We start from the raw sequence: 20566 nt of genomic DNA, 5'->3' as shown, positions 1-20566 counted from the left end.
ATCATATGAGATCAAACACAAATCTGCCGTTTTGTGAGTATTATTTTTCAGTACCAACATAACACACAATTGTGTGAGGATTTTCTTTTTGTACAATGAAATATTTTAGCAGTCAGAACAGCAGGTCACATTTCCATTTCAACCTGAGGAGAACACTGCCATCTGGGCTGCAATTAGTGGTAATGCAATCCTGAGCCATGCGTTTGTGTGCATGAATATTCAGGATCAGAACCGGGTTTTTACTGGCCATGTATGCCCACACATAATGTACTTACATACAGGGACAAAACGAATATTCAACAGGATGAAAATATAGGTATGAAAAATTGTTAAAAAAATAGGCAATAAGGTATAGAAATAGAGACAGACAATACATATCTGTGCACATAGTAATGTAGTGGATCTATCACATTGTTTATATACTGTATCATGTGCAGGTCTGGTGGTTTCTGAATGTACAGGTGCATATTTGTGCAAAGAATATTGAAAAAATAGTGCATTCATATAGATACAATGGTACAATAAATACAATATAGAGGCGGCTGTATGTACAGCTATTGCACAATGATATACATACAGTGGTCATTGTGACAGAAAGTGGCATACGATTTGAACAATAAGGAAATGCTTTGTGTAGGTGACATGCACTCACATGTAACTATGGATACATTGTGTATATACTGTACATATCTGTAACATTGATAAATGCATTTGCAGGTTCACTGTAAAAAAAACTGTAGTGACATATTTTCATGGATGAATGAATTACTCATCAGTGTGACTGTTCTTGTGTCTTCTTGTTTTATAGTACAGTCCTCTGCAGCGCCTGTAAGACAGGAAAGAACATCAAATAAGTTGGGGTCTGGGTGAAAGGGGTGTGTGCTCTTTTTTCCTGCCTGTTTTCTAACTCAGAGGGTGTACAAGTACATGCAGGGGGAAGGGAAGGGCTGCACTGCTGATCTTTTCAGCCATCCTGTTTGTCCTTTTTGGGGGCCGAGTTAAAACCAGACTGTTATTGATGACATAGGAGACAAAGTGATTGACGTGTTGAGTAGTAGGAGCCGGCACAGGAAGTGCATCCTCTGCTGGGCCTTTTTATGATGCATACTTGTCTTCAAATGTCTGAAGATTGGGGATTTTAATAACTTAAAGGTTGATCAACACTGTGCTGTTGAGAGAATGATGAGGGGGAACAATGTTGGTCGTCGCCACAGTTTTGATGACAGTGTGTTCAGCTCTGTGTGGTTGTGACTGTATCAGAAAACCCACTGTTCAACCTCCACTCCTGGTGCAGACTTGTCACTGTCTCAGATGAAGACAATGACCGTTTGACCGAGAAGAAGTCTTTGGGGGCGTCATTGCTGACTGCACAGGTACCTACTGCTTCCTGTCTGTCAGGAAGTTGGTGATCTAATGAGAGGTGACACTGAGTTGGGTGAGTATAGAGCAGAAGTTGAACACTGATCTGAAGATTACAAATTGTAATTTATAATCTGTAATGAAGATTACATGACTGATCTGCTTGATGGCCTTCAGGTACGCCAACACTGGTCTTAATGATACATGAGGGTGACAGAACTACATTGAGACTACTTTGATTTCAGGCACGTATTCTATGTTTTTAAGGGAGGTTAGATCATGTTTCCTTAATCCAGCTAGATAAAAAGGACAATATATAGTAAAAATATAAGGAATTTTAGTTTTATATTGAAAAAACAGGACAAGATTAGATTTAAGTCAAATCTAATGAAACAAAAGAGATAAATGTAAGAAACAGGGAACATTTTAATTTACTAGAAATCTTGTATGCTAAAAGATTTTTTGAATTTAAACAGCTACAGAAATGACAAAAAAACAGATTCATAATGTTCCTTTTTTCCTTTTCAGATCTGTAGTATCATTGAGGCACATTTACTGTAGCTGCAGCATGATGTGTGAAGTTTAGCTCAAACGTAGGCAGCACTGATAATCTGCCTGAGCATTATCTTATGTCATTTTTTGAGCATGCTATGCCCTTCTAATGCCAGAGTTTTACCATGTCAACACTCGGAGCTGCACTCACTGAATTTCAATTCAGTCTGAAAGAAACTGACATCTGTGTTGGTTTGTAGTGCTGGTAGAGGAAATAAAATGATAACAACAGCCTTCCTCTAAATCCAGCAGAATGGCAACTTTCCTCATTCAGCAACACAGAGACTTTTGAGGAGATGCCATTGCTGCCTCATTGGTTTTTCTCTCCCTCTGATTACTCCTCTCATCTTATGTAAATCCTCTTAAGTCACATGTTATTGTTTATTGCAACTGTGAAGGTTAGGTGTTCCTAAGCCCTGTGCGTGCGCTTATCTCACCAGCGCATGCATCTTTGTCTCTCCAATGTGTCTTGTTTTCGTAATACACTAATGGATGAGAAAAGTTGTCTGGACTGATGCGGTGCAGACAACCAATCCACTGCAGTAAAATACTAATCTCTCCCAGTGGCTAACAACTCTTCATGAAAGAGAGGCAGTTGCATGCTCCAGGGATATCACAGCATTATCAGAAGCCTGCTGTATTTGGAGGATTTTTTTTAAATACAAAATATAAACAATTCCAAAAAACACAATTACTTTTTGGACCAGTCAGCTCCCCCTGTCTCTGTGGAGTGAAGTCATGTTTGAATTTTGGTATTGAAATATGTATAATTAACCTATGTTCAGTATTAATGTTAGTGATTACACCTATGCTTATGGTATGTCAAAATGTGTGCTGTAAAAAAGGACTATAGAGTAATGAAGACAAAAAGTCAAAACGTTTTAGCCATTAGAAAAGTGAGACTGCATAACTCAGGCGACATCCCTGCTTTCCATATTTCAACAAGCTTGTGCTGTGATTTAGCTGGAGGAGAATAGGGGCAAAGTCTTAAAGGACCAGTGTGTAGGATTTAGTTGCATCTAGCAGTTAGATTGCAGATTGCAACCAAATGAATAGCCCTCTCCTCCCTCTCCCCTTCCAAGTGTGTATGAGAACCTACTGTGGCCACAAAACTCGTGAACAATGCGAAAAGCCCTCCCTAGAACCAGTGTTTGGTTTGTCCATTCTGGGCTACTGTAGAAACATGGTGGTGCAACATGGCAGCCTACATAGAGGAGGACCTACTCTCTATGTAGATATAAAGGGCTCATTCTAAGGTCATGAAAACACAATGATTCTTACTTTCAGGTGATTATACACTCATTAGAATATACTCATGAATATTATTTTCCATTTCTGCCAAGTCTGTTCCAGTAGATGCCACTAAATTCTACACAATGCACCTTTAAAAGAGTACTCAACCTGTTTAGCATTACACCCCTATGACATTGTTTGACTTATGATGGACAGTTTTTAAAAATGGATCAAAATCAATGCAGCAGAACCAGATATACTGTCTTTATTAATCCATGCATTCCTCTTCCTAGTGCCTACATTACCCACAATGCAACTCGACTGCCTGCAGTTTGATCAGAGATTCAGGTGTGTTATGCTAGTGGCTAATGTAGCTTTGGGCAGAATGAGGCACAGATGAGGCACAGGCTCTACAGAGGTCTGGTAACTTCACTTCTTTCTAACTTCACACCCTCAGATTTATTCATTTTCAGCCATGTAGTCTTTAACCCCAGCCGATGCTGACTCAAGTGATATCACTTGAGGCAACTTATCAAATTTTGTGCAGCTCCCTCTGGAGCCACAAAAGGATTTATACAACTTTTTTTACATACTGTGAAGAAGTACTCCTCAAGACCTGTAAACTTTGATGTGTACAGGCTACAAGTAATTGTCTTTGGGCTCTTTTATTGGGTCCATTTTTCACAGGGCATGACATAAAACAACTTTTCAGACAGCAAGTAGTAAAAAAAATCACTTCCAGTGAAGGTCAATTCAAGAGACTAGGATACACCATGTTTTACTAAAGGTTATTCCAAAGTGCAGGCCAAGCAATGCGCTGATATGAGGTTTAGTTTGCACATCTTGCACAATAACTCAGTTGAAAACATTCTGTTGCTGCTCTTCTGTCCTTCCAGAGCGGTGCACTGATCATGTACAGTAACATCACCTGAGATCAGCAGTGGGGTTTTTTTTACAAACTTCCAATAGTTTATATCTTCATATATGTCCTCACAGCTTTTTGTTGTCTGCCTCTGTTAGATTTGAACTAATACCAATCACAGAAGACATGTTGACATGTGACAGTAGGAAAAGCATAGGTGTAAATAATGAAATGAATGATGACTGAATTCCATTTAGCTGCTTCAGTTTCTGGGTGCTGGTAATGCATACTGGCTCACTGTCACACTGTCATGACTTACTGGGACACTTGAATAAAATGGACCCGTCATTAATGTGCTTTTCCTACTATGACAAGTCAAAATGTCTGCTGTGAAAAAGGCTTACAGACACCAACATTTTATAATTATTTTTTGTGGAGCCTGCACTTGTTTAAAAGAGAATTTCAGTCAAATTTGGCACTCAAAACAATAGCTACTGAATATAGTGTATGTACGATACACTGTGATTCATCTGGTGCATTATAAACAGGGCTAAATATGAACATGCAATGACAAATAATTTCTCTGCAATTGTCTTCTCCATCCTATCAGCAATTGACTGCATGACTGACAAATATTCAATAAAAGAAAAATGTATAAAACTAATGTATAAAATTTACTATTTTGGGCTGTTTCACTTCAGACAACAGAAACAGTTCTGACCCCAGTGTTTTGGTCATTATGTCAGGTTGCAGGTGATGATCATTTGCCATTGACCTCTAAGAACAGAAAAAAGTACAAGTTTTACCTTAACTGACAAAAAGCATTCTTCAAAATAATTCTTTGTGAATAATTCCAAGTGCAATAGTTTTCTGACTGATTAATGTTATTAGGAAGTTCTGCTTTGGGGGCCTTCTACACACTGCACTTCACATCTCACAAGTTTTTATTTAGTACTAGCTCACTAGTTTGGAACATCCACTCTAAATCTTGTTACCACTATTATAGGGAGCTATTGGTCCATTTTTCTTTTCATTTTCTTGAGTGTTTGACTGAATTCCTGTGAAGAATTTGACAAAACAAAAGTAAACAAGGTGATATCATGTTGAAATGTTTGAAGGTTTATCTCAGAAAATGTTTTAACGATCTGTTATAAATAACTATCACAGATAATAGTTTTACAGTATCTCATTATCTGCTCTGTGTTTTGCACATAATATTGTTATTGCTCCTGGAACAGCATTTCAGTCGGCTTGTGGCGAATTGACGCCAAATGCCAAATTTGCACTTGGTGAATATGCACCACTAAATCACAATATCAGCGGAAATTATGAGGACCTTTAGGGGTTTTACATGTTGAGATCTGTCTTGTAAAGGAACCCTGTGTCCAGAGTTAGAGTTACAACCTTTTAATATTTCAGTTTTGTTGCATAAATCTGTTTATTCCACAAACTAACTGACACCCAGTAGACCTGGAGCCATGTTTCGAGTTGCCTAGTGATCCAGTGCTTTATGATGAGGCTAGTTTGTAGTTTGCTGTGTGCACTTTACATCAAGGTACTTGTAGGGGTCAGGGCACAAACACAATGCAGAGAGAGGAGGGCTCAGGGGGTCAGGGGGACAACAGATAATTGTCTTCCACTATGTTGTAGCCTATATGAATGCTGCTTTTTAAAAAACAGGTTTGTGTTGGCCAAAATTGATAACTTCAGTTTCTTGGAGTAAAAATAAGATGAAACATCCAGCTGGATTAATTGAATTAGTTGAACTGGTTAGATAATATGTGCAGCTGCCAAGATGCTGTGAGTCATTATTATCTGATTTGAGTTCATTATAATCCCATCTCAAAATACTGAAAAGGGCGCATTGTGGTAAGAGAACTGGATACAGCGTCGGAGACGGGGCCCATTCACTCCGCATGAAGCGCCATTGAGCAACTTCTTCTAGCTGTTTCCCTGAATTGAAAGAGTTTGAAAGTCATGCGCAGTTTCCTTTATGTGAAAGTGCACAAATTACGTAAACTTTGGAGCTGACGACGTGTGAAGCATCTGGACACCACTGCACGGACAGACGAATCTTCTGCTCTGCTTTCACTTCTGTTCACATTGCACATATTCCTGCAGATTCTGTCTGTTTTAAATTTCTAACTCTCAGTTGTGCACAGCAAGATGGCAGAGCCCAGGGGGATCCTGATAAAAGGAGGTAAAGTTGTGAATGAGGAGTGCTCCGTCATCGGCGACGTCTACATTGAAAATGGGAAAATAGTAGAAGTTGGACTGAATCTTCAGATCCCAGCGGGAGTGCGAGTCATTGATGCCACCGGGAAACTGGTGATCCCTGGCGGCATTGACACGCACACACACATGGAGCTGGCGTTCATGGGCACCAAGGCTGTGGATGACTTCCACATCGGAACCAAGGTGAACACATGTTGATATTACGCCAGATGGACATGAAAGATGAAATGGAATTCAAGCGGCCTTGCTTTCAGAGCAATGGCGCTGTTAGGCTACCAGAGCCCCTTAACATCTCTGAATTAAAGCTTCTGCTTAGAAATGCGGGAAAAGTGTTACCATTAGACCTATTCATTAGTTTTAAATTTGGCTATTTATTTGCCAGACGTTTCTCAACGATTAGTAATTTCCCAGGATTTTATTTTTTTCAAGATTTATCGACTGATTAATTTATTTACAAATTAACAATCAAAACATGCAAAAATAATAACAAACGGTTAATGGACTGCATTTATATCGCGCTTTCCAAGTCTGATTACCAATCGACGTGCTCTACAACACATGCTAACTTTCACCCATTCACACACACATTCATAAACTGACGGCAGAGGCTCCATGCAGGCCTCCAAATTTGGTGTTCACTAGGACACTTCGACGTGCTGGATAAGCCGGGGGTCGAACCACCGACCCTCTGATTAGTGGACGACCCCGCTCACAGCCGCTACAACAGCCGCAACATTGACAGTAGTCATTATCATAAACATTATATTCACCCTCATCATGCCCATCATTATTACTATAACCATGCAGTTGTGTTATATCAGAATTAGCTTGAAACCAGATTAATTAACCAATTAATCAAACTGAATCTTATCCATCACACCAGAGGTGCAGCTGAAACCACTGACAGATGTCTGTAAACTGGGACAATAGTAGTTTTATCCAAACATTTACAAATTGAATTATTTAAAAGATCTGGAGTCAAGTTCTGCCTGCAAGACTAAAAGATTTATGATAATATATAGTAGATCATTGTGCTTGCAGCCTGATGTTTCCTGACTGTAGTTTACCTGTCTTTGGATTCGCTACTACTGTATTCCTACTGTACATGCTGGACTTGAACAAACGACAATAAATACACAATTTACACATACACATTTTGTTAGCTCTCAAAATGACTTGTTTGTGTGCAAGTCCACTGTAGAGGGCATGGTAAATTAACCAAATTTTTCACACTGCCCTCCAACATTCAGTTTCCTCTTGCCAACAGTAGCCAAGAGTAAACACACATGACATACGCTGATGTACTATACTAGTTGTACTATACTAGTTGGGTTAATTTGTGGTTTTGGTCTTTAATTTCCATCTCTACTGAGTTTGTATAAAACCAGACTGCTTTGTAACACATCTTTGATTTGTGCATGTTGGTGTTTTATCTTGTCTGACTTTGCATACATTCATGGCTAAGCTAATGACAGGGTGCACCCACACAATCTGGGAGTGTAAGAAAACATCTTATCTGAACAGACGACTGTACACAAACATACTTCTTTTACTTCAGAATTAGTCATTTTTCTGTTATTTTGTCTACGCTGTGTAAAGCACAGTTGAACAGGCAGCTACACAAGTGAGTCATAATAAATCACACACCAATTAGGAGTATGTGTCAACTTTAATAGGCTAGAAGTCTGACAATCATCATTTATAAGTGAGGTGTCGGTGCAACAGAGGAACAAAGTGGCCACAGAGTGAATGAAACACAACACTGTAAAATGATGTGACTCATTCACATTACATTTTTTTGTCATTTGTCACCAATCCAGCAGTATAAGCCTCACAAAAGAAGTACACATGTGTGTTACTCTATTAGACTGTGTTGTGTTCTTGCTATTTTGTCCACCAGTGGAATCCCTGCAAGCTGTCTGGGATGAATTTCAAGATGAAACTTATTAATATTAAATGTTCTCCTCTCAGATCTACAGTATGCATTACACTACAAAGTTATAAATGAAAAGAGGTTGTTACTGTCTTTCCTGAATGATGAGCTTTCTTTCCTTCGTTGTCTCCACCGCTATCAACTGTATAAACAAAGTAATTATCTATCATCAGAGACTTTCAGATGTTTTCTTCACCAAAACTCTCTCATCCACTAGTCTGATCAGATGTCAGTGTTACACAATGATCTCCTGACTGGTCTGCACTCATTGTGTTTCCGTCTGTTACTATCTGACTCACACTGGTGTTGAGTAACAACACAGTTTGTTCATAACAATTCCATAGTTTACTGCAGTTATGTTGAACAATGTGAAGTAGCATTCACAGATGTGAAAATAATCATTTTTGATATTTTTTTACATATCCTATCAATCCTTCTCTGTTATCTGACCTTAGACATGACCTCATGTATGAATATTTAATATTTTCATCATGTATACACATGCATCAAATGATTTGACATCACAGCAATGTGTCCTTATGTCATCTTATGATTGACCAACATACTGCTAATGCTTTGATCAAAATTCAGTTATAAAGGATTTTCTCTAAACTCTTGCAGACATTAAATATCCTACAATAATCAGTTCAGTAATCAGTTCTTGAAATTATTTGAAAAATCCTATTTTTAGCATTTCTACCCTGCAGTTTGGTTAATCTTCAGTTAATCTTCAACTCTCATCTGTGTTTCACCAGGCTGCTGTAGCAGGAGGAACCACAATGATCCTGGACTTTGTCATCCCCCAAAAAGGCAAGTCTCTCCTGGAGGCCTATGACTGCTGGCGCAACACAGCTGACCCCAAGGTTTGCTGCGACTACTCGCTGCATGTCGCCGTCACATGGTGGAGTGACAAGGTGAACAAGCAGATCACTGTTAACTGATACATCACATAACTAGTCCTGAAATGGCACCACTTACAAAATCTCAAAATGGAGTATTGTATTGTGTTGAAAGCACAAATTTCACATATGAAATTTGGAAATATGAGAATAAAGGTTATTCAGAGCTCTCTCTGCATGTATTTCTCCAAACGTTTCCACTTCGCAGGTCAAGAAAGAGATGGAGATTCTGGCAAAAGAGAAAGGAGTCAATTCCTTCAAGATGTTTATGGCCTATAAAGATGTGTTCATGCTGCAGGACTCTGAGCTATATGCTGCCTTCTCCCAGTGTAAAGAGATCGGAGCTATAGCTCAGGTGCATGCTGAGAATGGAGACCTGATTGCAGAGGTAGGTATGATCATTATTTAAGTGTTAACTCCTTTTAACTGGAGTGAATAAATGAACACTGGCAATTAGGAAGAAGTGTCCTGCACATTATGTTATGATGTTTTTCTTTTATAATGTATGTGATTTCCATCATGAAGCCAGTGACTCTCATCTGAAAATACAAGTAGATCATCTGTATCGTCTCAGGGGGAACTTGATTCCACTGCCTGAGAGAAAAGAACATCTTTTGTTGTTGCGTTTGTTCTTTTATGCCTTGTATTTTTATTTAAAGATCAAGCAATATGGACAATTATTTGGTAAACATTGTTTAAATATTTATTTAACTAGTAGACACTGGTAGTCGTTCTTGTCAGCATGCATCCACAATGCTCAAATCTGAAGGAAATCCATTCAAATTAATCATATAACATAGTGAATATGTTACGCATACATACACACACACATACACACACACACTCACCCTTACCCTAACCTTAACATGACCCTAAACAAACAGTAACTTTAAACCACCTCTTCACCCTAAAATTAATGATTGACATTAAGGGGACTTGCTTTTTGTCCCCATAAGGGAGGCGAGTCACCGTAACATGACTATGTAAACAGATTTCTGTTCCCACAACATGAGGAATACCTGGACCACTCAAACACACACATACACACAAACCTTCCCTTTTATAAGGCAAGGTTTTGGCAGGTAAATAATGACTTTGTGTAAACATGCCACAGAAACAATTATGGATGAATGTTTAATGTTTGTGTGTGTCCGCTTGCAAGATCCTGTGATAGAAAAGTGCCACAATTGTAATTAATAACTTAATTCAAAAAAATGAATTATGGCTTCATTCCATTTCTGGCTCACTGACTGGGACACTAATAATGCCATCATGCTTTTCCTGTATGACAGTCAAAATGTCTGCCATGAAAAGGCCCTATACAGTATTTCTTATGTTTTGTATTTTCCAATCCATCTTGTTTTAAAATGTCATGGCATCAAAACACCACTAGGGGGTAGCAAATGCTAAAAAAAAAAAAGTAAAACAGTATGTGGCTCTCTTCTGGTTGGGAACTCATGATTACTGCTGTTACTGGGAAGTGTAGAGGTGGTGACTTTTTGTGTATAAGTCTTGTTGGTATATTTAACCACAGTCATTGCAAACTCCCTCTTTACAGTGCTGTCTGTGCTTGGACAGACACTGTGCTGCTGTTATCCTTCCATCACCTTTAACCTTTATCCCACCTTGTTGTCTTCGTCCCCTTTGGGACTCGACAGGGGGCTAAGAAGATGCTGTCCCTGGGCATCACGGGGCCCGAGGGCCATGAACTGTGCCGGCCGGAAGAAGTGGAGGCCGAGGCCACCCAGCGAGCCATTACCATCGCTCATGCAGTCAACTGCCCGTTGTATGTGGTCCATGTCATGAGTAAATCTGCCGCCAAGGTGGTGTCCAACGCACGAAGAGATGGTGAGTGTGGGCTTAAAAAGTTCAATTATTCAGTATTCTGGAGGAGGAGCCTCTGAAACCATATAAAGAGAAATTCATAAGAATTTTAATTCAGTTGAAGTGTGTTTTCATCTCTCAACAGGGCGAGTGGTGTTCGGGGAACCCATTGCGGCCGGATTGGGCACCGATGGTACTCACTACTGGCACAAAGAGTGGGCCCATGCTGCTGCCTTTGTCATGGGTCCCCCCCTCAGACCTGACCCCAGCACCCCTGGGTACCTGATGGACCTGCTGGCCAAGTAGGTAGAGCTGAGAAGTGCTTGAGAAAAACCTACAACCTGCCCTTTAACCCACACTAACTTAGCCTCAAGGATGACTCAATAATTGACTGTTATTTGTTTTTTTTATGTATTCATTCCGGCATCTATTCAGTCATTCATTCATGTATTTATTTATCAAATGTGCTGCTAGTGATGATCTAAGTGTGACGGGAACGGACAACTGCACCTTTTCTGTGTGCCAGAAGGCCCTCGGAAAAGACGACTTCACCAAGATCCCTAACGGAGTGAACGGCGTGGAGGACAGGATGTCTGTCATCTGGGAGAAGGGAGTGGTATGTCATGCTCGTATGTTCACACTTGACTGACATTGTTCAACAATGAGACTAAATCTGAAAGAGTGTGAACTGCAGTCGCTGCTGTTAACAGCTATCACGTAGCTTCCTGTCATTATCCCTGTGAGCAATGAGGTAGCAGTGAGATGAATAAATAGATACATAAAATATGGCAAATGTCAACATAACTATGCACTGATTTCTTCTGTTTACATAAAAAAAATCCATATTTTCATGTATCTTACATCAGCTTGATACTTCTTACTGTGATTCACAGTCAAGGCTGATTACTCATCGTGTATCAAGAGCAATTTTTCGAGCAGGATATGCATCATTTAGGCACAAAATCGGTTAAAATGATCAGGCCCCTTTGTCAATTTCCTGTTGTGAGGATTTATCATTCCATGGGTCAGCTGTATCTGCATGTACACAAGGCTACATTTTTGACTACTAGCGGGGCCATGTGCGTACGTGAAATTATATCATGATATCAGGCTAAAAATGTATTTACTAATTATTCTACGTTTCTTACATTAATTTGAGCTGAAATGGAACATTCGTGATCCGTCATTTTCTACAACACAAACAGAAAAGGCAATAAACTCTGCAGATTTGCCGCAGAGTGCAGACGTTGCATTTTCTTGCCGTTGTTGTGAGGAGGTGTTTCAGCGCGGCCGCCCCGAGGCCACTGGAAAGATTTACTACGCGCAACATTGCTTACAAATCACACATTATATGATATTTTGGCAGAAATGAGTTGCTTGCCGCACAGTTAAGGACTGACCTTTTGTCTGATAATTCTGTACAGTGTTGTCATCCATTGTGGCCCCTTACTCAAACTGGTTGCTTTGTGTGTTTCCTCCCCTCAGCACAGTGGCAAAATGGACGAGAATCGATTTGTAGCTGTCACCAGCAGCAACGCAGCAAAAATCTTCAACTTCTACCCGCAGAAAGGCCGTATCGCCAAGAACTCGGATGCTGATGTGGTTATATGGGACCCCAAGTTGACAAGGTGAGGACCCGACTCCAGCCATTCAGCAGTACGGGAGAAAGCTTTTGAAATACAGCAATAAAAAAAAAAGCACTTAGATAGTGTGCGTGTACAGTTATGCACACTCTGAATGCACACTGACTCTTATTTTAACACTCTCTTATCTCTGAGTCTTAAGTCAGACATTTCTACCACTGCTATCAGTAGCTTCAACTGCAGATGGTGCTGCTGAAACATTGGGCAAACTTGAAAGCGTGTCTTCAGGCTGTCAAGCATGTGGTTAAATAAGATAAGGTTATTAAAGTTTAGCAGTAAAGTATGTAGGCTACAGGTACAGGCGACAAAAAGAGAAGTGGTGTACCTTTCATCTTGTGCCACCTCAACACGCACTAACCTGCCACGTAAGCTGCTTACGTCTGTGCTCTATCCAGAAGTCAGGGGTATGTCATCACTTATCTATGGATGCAAATTAAAGCAACATAATTTCCATATGAATCACAGTCAAAAAAGAATGTTTGAATGACTAATTATATTCCATATGTGGTTGTTTCTTAGGAAGGATTTTAATACACTTACATAAGCTTGATGCACACAGCATCAGTGGGACACTGCTGATGGGTCATAGTGAGGATCTAGAGAAGAAGAATGATGACTGTTTCATGTGGGAGCTAAACCAATTTTCATAGTACAGAACACACAGTATTAAGGCTTTTTTCAGTAACCAGCTCAGAATATTATTGGCTATATATAAGAACTGATTATGTGATTGTTTCTTCCCATTTTCTTATTATTCTAACAAAGTCACAGCTATGGACAGTATGCTGTTCTGTGGAGCACATGAACACATCTAGGCACAGAGGACAGTTTGCATTCCAGTAGGTTGTGTACTGTAGCACATTCAGCTTATATAACCCAGAATGGCACTGCATTGCTCTGTTTGCTAGAGAATCTGGGCTGAGCCCCTCAGGGAACTCACTAACCGCTGATGTGAATTGGAGAAGAACACATTACACCCTGGTGTAATTTGCTGTAAATGAATTCACTGGTAACAGTAGAAAGGCCTGAGACCTTCACAGTTATTACTACTGGGTAGTGTGCAGTAGTTTGATCTTATCAGCATCCTTGGAAATCACCTGTGTGTTTGTTGTCTGTGTTCTGTCTTTACCATGTGTGCATGTCTACAGATGTTATAATGCCTTTCAAGCATGAGAGCGCCTCATGTTTGATTGCTGCAGCCGTGAATTCATCTGTGAAACAGCGTAATTAATTGCCCTCAGCGCGAGTGTCGCTTCATAACATCCGGGACCAGGGGCCACAAACAGTTGCATAACCAGAAACGCCTAGGAAGCTCAGTCAATTGCCTTGTGTCTCATAATTAGGCCACTTGAATAATGAGGAAACATCTTGTTTTTGTCAGTGCACACTAGGCATGGTGTCTGACTTTAAAAATCTACAGGAAATTTGCATGTGTGAAATGGGGCGGGGGGCATTCAATGCATTTCATGGAACTGGCTGAGTCAGACTTATTTCCCTGTTCCCTGCTGATTTAGTGTTTTCATTCAGATATGATTCATTTGTTAGACATCATCAATCTGTACCGTGCATGGCATTTGATCATTTTATTATGAAATGTTGGAATTGACATGAGATTATCTACATTTTCCAGAAAGTCAACCCCTTAATGAGAATGTGCTTGAAACTGCATTAAGATAAGAGTTATATGCAGTGGTGAAAGAAGTACACAGACTCTTTATTTAAGTAAAAGCGGCAATACAACAATATTAAAATACTTCAAAAAGTTCCGAATTGAAAATATTCCAAAAGTGAAAAGTAAACTGTACACCTTATGCAAAGAGCAGAGAATAAAGAAGTGTGTACACTTAAGAAACAATTGCAGATGTACCTAAGGCAGACTTTTTTTTGTGATTAATTTTTTTATTTGTTTTGACATGTCACATGATAACACACAATGAGGCATCTGAATACATTGTCCCATCTGGCCAGTTTAAACGAGGAGTAGAAATACAACCAATGAGTCTCCAGTAGCATACAGTAAAAGTAGATGCTCAAGTGATTTGTAGGTGATAGAGAAATAAACATAAAAACAAAGCAAAGATCGACTTTAATTGGCCACCAGAGATTATGGCTTTAGGCAGCTCTATTCCTGTGTCTGTAAAGCAGACTATATGACTGAAAATACACATCTTGCTATCTGATGTTGTATGTCTGTGCTTTTTTGTGTTTGGTGCATTCTTTGCATTGATTTTGTTCATAACTGGTAATTTTAACTATTTATTGATATTGTTGAAGATTGTGTGCTATTGATTTTGCTCATGTTGCACTTGTATCAGCTGGTGCAACTTCTTTTTATTATCTTTTTACTAATATTTACTCTGACATTTATAATGTGTGGACTGCGGGAAGATTATCAACTGTTAAGGTAGGAGCTGGGATAAAATGTAAAATAAACTATAAACAATAAACATTAATCAACTAATGTTAGCGTGTTAACATGTGCTAATTGGCACTAAACATAAAGTGCAACTTAGGCTGATGGGTGTGTCATTAGTTTTGCAGGTATCATAAACCAAAACCATTGGCTAAAGTTACATTTTGACCTAAGGAAGCCACAAGATGAAATGTTAAGGGAGCGCCAACTTTATTGTACTTCATCCTGAGGGAGACATGAAGGTCTGGACCAAATTTCACGGCAATACATCCAATTCTTAACAGATATTTTACTCCAAACCACAAATGTCAACCTTATGGTGGCGCTAGAGGAAAAGTCAGGGGATAACCAACATCACTAGGATTTTTCAACTGTGAACCATGAATATTTTACCAAACTTTATGGAAATCCATTCAATAGTTGTAGAGATATGTGGTGTGGATCGGTGTGAATCAACCGAAAGTGCCATCCCTAGAACCGTGTCGCTTGCATGGGAAAAAAGTATTTCCCTCTGAAACACAGTGAAGCAGAGATATAAAGAAGCATAAAAATACTCAAATAAAGTACAAGCACTTGCAAGTGTCAGTTACATTCCACCACTGGTTATGTGGCTGGAGAGAAACCATACCAAAGCAAGACGATCACTTGTTGTTTTTCCAGCTGATAAAAAGTGCAAGTCACCCCTCATTGTCAATCCATCACTGCCTCGCATTCTGGACTACTAGAACTACTGTTGGTGGATTTGGTGCATACAGTGTATGCTGCTTTTATGATGGATTTCTTCATGTACATCACGTTGAATCCAGGGACATAAATTCAGATTGAAACTATTCCTGCCATAGACACATTTCCTGTGACAGCTGTAGATAAATAATTTCAATTATTTAAATCATTTCTGCAAATAAACACCATTGCAGTCAAGCTGTAAACAGACACCACATTTCTTGGGGTGAAAACTTGAAAGTCTTGTGTCTTTTCTCTAAAACTCATTCACATTCTACATACCGCTCCAGCCTGCACAGACGGTTTTGTTATATCAGTATTCTGGCTGTGCTACAATATTATATGGCAGAGCTCATGCAGCAGCATTTGGATAGCTGCCACAATAATGCAATAAGCAGCACTGAAAATGTTGAGGTGCCTTTTTATTGACTGAAAGAAGCTCAGGTTATGTGCTTAGTAAGCTTTTTAGTGAGAGGAGCATCACATGAGCAATAATTGTAAATAATACATTATATTTCTTGTTGATGCACAGTAAGTGAGCTGCGGTAACTTGATGCTGCGTATGAGTACATCTTGGCCTGATTCAATCAGTTTCAGATGAGAATGGAATGCATTAAGGTCTCACAATAGCTTTATGTTTTTGTTTTTTTTTTAGCTTTGTATATAGAAAGCATGTGGTGATTACCTCAGCTATCACAAGGGCTGCATCTGATCAAGAAATCGAGTTCTAAATCCTTGCTATAGCCGTTTGCAATGTAGTTGCATCTGTGTGTCTTGATAGGAAAATATCAGCCAAGACGCACCACCAGGCTGTGGACTACAACATCTTCGAGGGCATGGAGTGCCACGGTGTCCCTGTGGTCACCATCTCCAGGGGCAAAGTGGTCTATGAGGATGGGCGGCTGAAGGCGACACCGGGCCATGGCAAATTCGTCCACAGAAAACCCTTTTCTGAATTCGTTTATAAACGAATCCACCAGAGGGAGCAGGTCAGTCAATCTCCACAAGTTTCATGTCTAGAAGACAACACCTCAGTCAGTAACATGTAACCCTCAACACCGGTCTCCGTAAACCAAATGGTCCAAGGTTGTCAGAAATCACTTCCTGTTTGCTACTTGGTGCAAGAAATTAGCTCTCCTCCATTGTATTTGAATGTGTTAAGTGTTGAAATTGTTACACAATAGAAGCAATATGTAAAATCCATAGCATACAGTACTTATAAGTTCTGAAAAATTACTACAATGCAATGTTTCAGCTTTGATATAGAGTATTTATTTAAGCTGCTATAATCAATATTTAATGATTACAGTGGATCATATGACATGTAATGTGAAAGGTGTCATTTGTAGTGACAACCCTTACTGAATTCTTGTGAGTATGTACTTTCTCTCAGCTCTGCAGGGCTTTATAGTGTCTTTCAGCCCACTATTTCCTGTCCACAACTTTACTGTTTATAGTTCACTCTCAACATTCTCATTTTTGGCAGCAGCAGGCAGTTTGGTTTCTTAAGCAAAAAGGTTCTAAAAATTCACTGTATGCTACCTGCCCAACACAGAAAACAGACACAGTTAGTGACTAGTTGGTGAACATAGTGGAGCATGTGATAGCAGCTAAAGATATTTCCTTCAGGAGTTAATGGAGACTACACAGAGCTAAAAGGAGAGGTGACCATAAACATTATCAAATGAATACTGTTGCTACATGTCTGCTGGCTAACTGGTTGCTAACAAGTTCACCATATCAACTTAGAGGATGATAAGTGTAAGTGCCCCCCGTAAACCACAACTTACACTGTGGTTTCAGAATGAATTAAACAAACAATAATTAATGAGCTTTAGAGGTGTTGGTAGCTGTGGGTTTTTTTTACCTTCAGACAAAGTCATGCTAGCTGTTCCCCCGGTTTGCACCCTTATGCTAAACTAAGCTAAGTGGTTACTGGCTGTAGCTTCATATTCATATTTAGCGTACAGACACAAGAGTGGTATTGATCTTCTTATCTAACTCTCGGCAAGAAAGCAATTTCCCAAATTGTTGAACTATTCCTTTAAGGGAATACTGAATTAATTAATGAGGACGTGATTTTGACACAGCCCAACTATAGTCAGGATTAAATATATTTAATAATAATGCTTATTCATCATTTTTCATTTATAAAGTGAGTCTCACAAATGAAAAGTAGAGACCATAGAAAGGCTGATTAGCTGTAAAGCATCTTTCAGAAGAATGAAATTCAGATTTATGTTCAATTTGAAGCAACCAGATCCTGATGAGGTACTGTACACAAAGTTCACTTCTTTTTGCTTTGTATTTGGCCTGCAGGTGGGGAAACCAGCAGCTGTGATCAGAAAGCCCTATGAAGGAAAAGTTATTTCTATATGAACAACTGATCTAGAACATGAAAGGCACTTTGGATCTCCAGCTGCGTGGCAACAGTACATCCAGGAGCTACCAAAGCCAAAACAACTGTGTAGTTTTTAACAGACACACATCAAGAGTGGTTTCTACTTCTTTTTTTTTTTAACATGTGACTGTTCTGCAAGTCGTACATTTATTATGTAGTCATTTAAATCAGTGTGTGCAGTAAAGAAGGGGGGTGTTGGTCTTTAGATCAACTCTGATCAACAGTGAGATCAATGTTCTGTTAGCAGATGTGTATTTGTTCAACTCAGTGAGGTTTCCAGGTCAGCTCTGCTCAGTACACAGGTCAGCAGAACCCACTCTGCTGCTCTCACATACATTATGCAATCAAGTAATTCACCGTAAGAAATGAAAAAAGGCTTATGCATGATTTCATAGCAAAAAAAAAAGAAATTGTGATGAGAAAAGAGGATCTTTTACCACTTTTATATTTGTGTATGCTAGTGTATTAATTGTATTGTAAAAATCATTTAAAAAAACCATGCTTTAGTTGTGAATGTGCCTGATTCTACTGTATCTGAGCCGAACTGTACCCTCGTTTTTTTCCTAAATGTTTGTTGCCATTGGCAACAGCGCTGATTTTTCTTACCCAAAAGCATCCTTCCCTTTGATGAAATATTCACTAAAAAGCACTGACATGCGTGAAAGTATTAAGATTTACTTTGTTGACCCAGATTGACTCTGCATTTGCATAATCAGCAGGATTGCACATTATCATATTCACTCCATCTATGCCCATTTATGGACTGCATTCATTCCTTCCCATGGTAAAAAGGTCTGTGGCTGTCACCGAGCATCATGTGGCAGCTTCCTATTGGGCTGAAATGCTGGCGTGGTATTATGGCCACGGGGCCAGTGTAGACATAATGTGAGCTTATCAGGTTGCCACACGGGTCAGTGGCAGCGTGTGAGTCACAGAAGGCCTACTCATCCTTGAGCTTTACCACTTCCTCCTTCTTGTCTCTGACAGTGGAAGGGATGGTGTGGCACCAGCGGTATGGGATTGTACAGTTGAGACTCTGAGAATGGGGAAATGTACCATACTGGATTAAGAACAGTCTTCTTCTTCTAGATCATAATTGGAGGACAAATATGTAGAAGCAAAACCAGCTCATGGAATACTGAGGTGGAGGAACTAAAATGAGAACAAGTAATGTGCAGGAAGAAAGAAAAACAGGACCAGAGGCTTTAAAAAGGCTACCACTTTCTGATAAGGCCCCAAAATGTTTTGAATTTAAACTAATATCTTCATTTTGGTTAATAAATCATTTGGTAATACTTCATAGACTAGTTATAAGCTCACACAGTATTTGGGTTTCCAGGCTGTCTTTTGTAACAAGGCCTTAAGTTTACAGTTTTTTTAGTAAGTCATCAATAAATTACTTACTTTTATTTTTTGATTTTACATTTTTACAATAATCTATCAAGGTGGGGGACAAACTTATTAATGACAAACTTATTAAGTTCTTACTAATGGCGTATTAATGATCTGTAAAGCATCAGTGAATCATTTTTTAACCATCAATAAAGCTACAACTTATAAATGCATCATAAAGTGTGTCTTATTACAAAGTGGTACCAAATGAAGTCATATGAACCAACTTAACATTGAGCGCTCACCACTGCATATCTCGCCTGTCGGATTCTTTATCACACATACAAAGAAAGATATGTCATCCCTGTGTTAGGTGAATACATTAACACCGGCAAGATGTTAATGAGCAGTGACAGTGCGTTTATGTGGAAAGAGGACAGTACTGTTCACTGCACATGTAGGGGACATCTGTCTTGGATTATGTAAGCAAATATCTGTTCTACTCTCTGCAGGGGAGCATTACACATGGAGGTAATATACAGAAGCTTGCCTCTGTATCTCAGGTTACTGGAGATTGTTCGGTGCTGTATTCTACACAAATACAGTAAAGTGCTTATAAATAAAATGATTCACTGCTACTATCACACACAATTTATAACTGCAAACTTAAATTAGAGGTACAAAGTAAAACAAAAGATACAAGTTTATTTTCTATAAGAGTATACGGTATATAGGACTTAAATGTTATTCCTTTAGTTAGCATAATTGTGGCATCCATTCAAAATACAGAGTACATCTTGTTATCTTGCAGATTATTCTGATGGTTCTGGGTACATTCATCATAAAATACTGTCACCTGCCTTGTTATGTAATGAACATGATGTAATATGTATGTATAACACCTCTAATAAGTAAGATGACATTTCTAGTTGCAGATTGCTCATTAAAGCTAAACTGTATTGAATTACAGCCTCTTAATTGATGGTATTTAAGCAGTTGGCTGTTATCAACATGAAAGTGTTTCCTCTCTAAACCATTCTCCATGGTTACCATTACTGCCAATCGACAGATTGACCTGTTATGTAAAATGATATAACTTAATGAACTACTGTAGCATGCAGGAAGGATTATGGACAAAAACAGTAATAGGGCACAGA

At 39.1% G+C, this 20566-nt stretch overlaps 1 protein-coding gene across 1 annotated transcript; it reads left to right on the top strand.

The window, feature by feature from the left end:
• The first annotated feature begins 5224 nt into the window (after positions 1–5224).
• dpys (dihydropyrimidinase) lies at positions 5225–20364 on the top strand. The gene is made up of 9 exons (XM_042425010.1): positions 5225–6424; positions 8930–9088; positions 9282–9461; positions 10732–10921; positions 11043–11199; positions 11372–11513; positions 12383–12525; positions 16458–16665; positions 17996–20364. The coding sequence occupies exons 1-9, from the start codon at positions 6173–6175 to the stop codon at positions 18053–18055; spliced, it is 1491 nt and encodes a 496-aa protein (XP_042280944.1). The 5' UTR covers positions 5225–6172; the 3' UTR covers positions 18056–20364.
• The last annotated feature ends 202 nt before the right edge of the window (positions 20365–20566 follow it).

Source organism: Thunnus maccoyii, chromosome 10, assembly GCF_910596095.1.
Source record: "Thunnus maccoyii chromosome 10, fThuMac1.1, whole genome shotgun sequence".
NCBI lineage: Eukaryota > Metazoa > Chordata > Actinopteri > Scombriformes > Scombridae > Thunnus > Thunnus maccoyii.
The sequence above is the reverse complement of the archived record's forward strand: the minus strand, read 5'-3'. Positions and strand labels throughout refer to the sequence as shown.

Excerpts from the sequence above, each read along its gene's own strand:
- dpys (XM_042425010.1), top strand. The coding sequence starts at position 6,173 with ATGGCAGAGCCCAGGGGGATCCTGATAAAAGGAGGTAAAGTTGTGAAT. Across the intron at positions 9,089-9,281 it reads TCACATGGTGGAGTGACAAG|GTCAAGAAAGAGATGGAGAT; the intron begins GTGAACAAGCAG and ends TCCACTTCGCAG. Across the intron at positions 12,526-16,457 it reads TGGGACCCCAAGTTGACAAG|GAAAATATCAGCCAAGACGC; the intron begins GTGAGGACCCGA and ends GTGTCTTGATAG.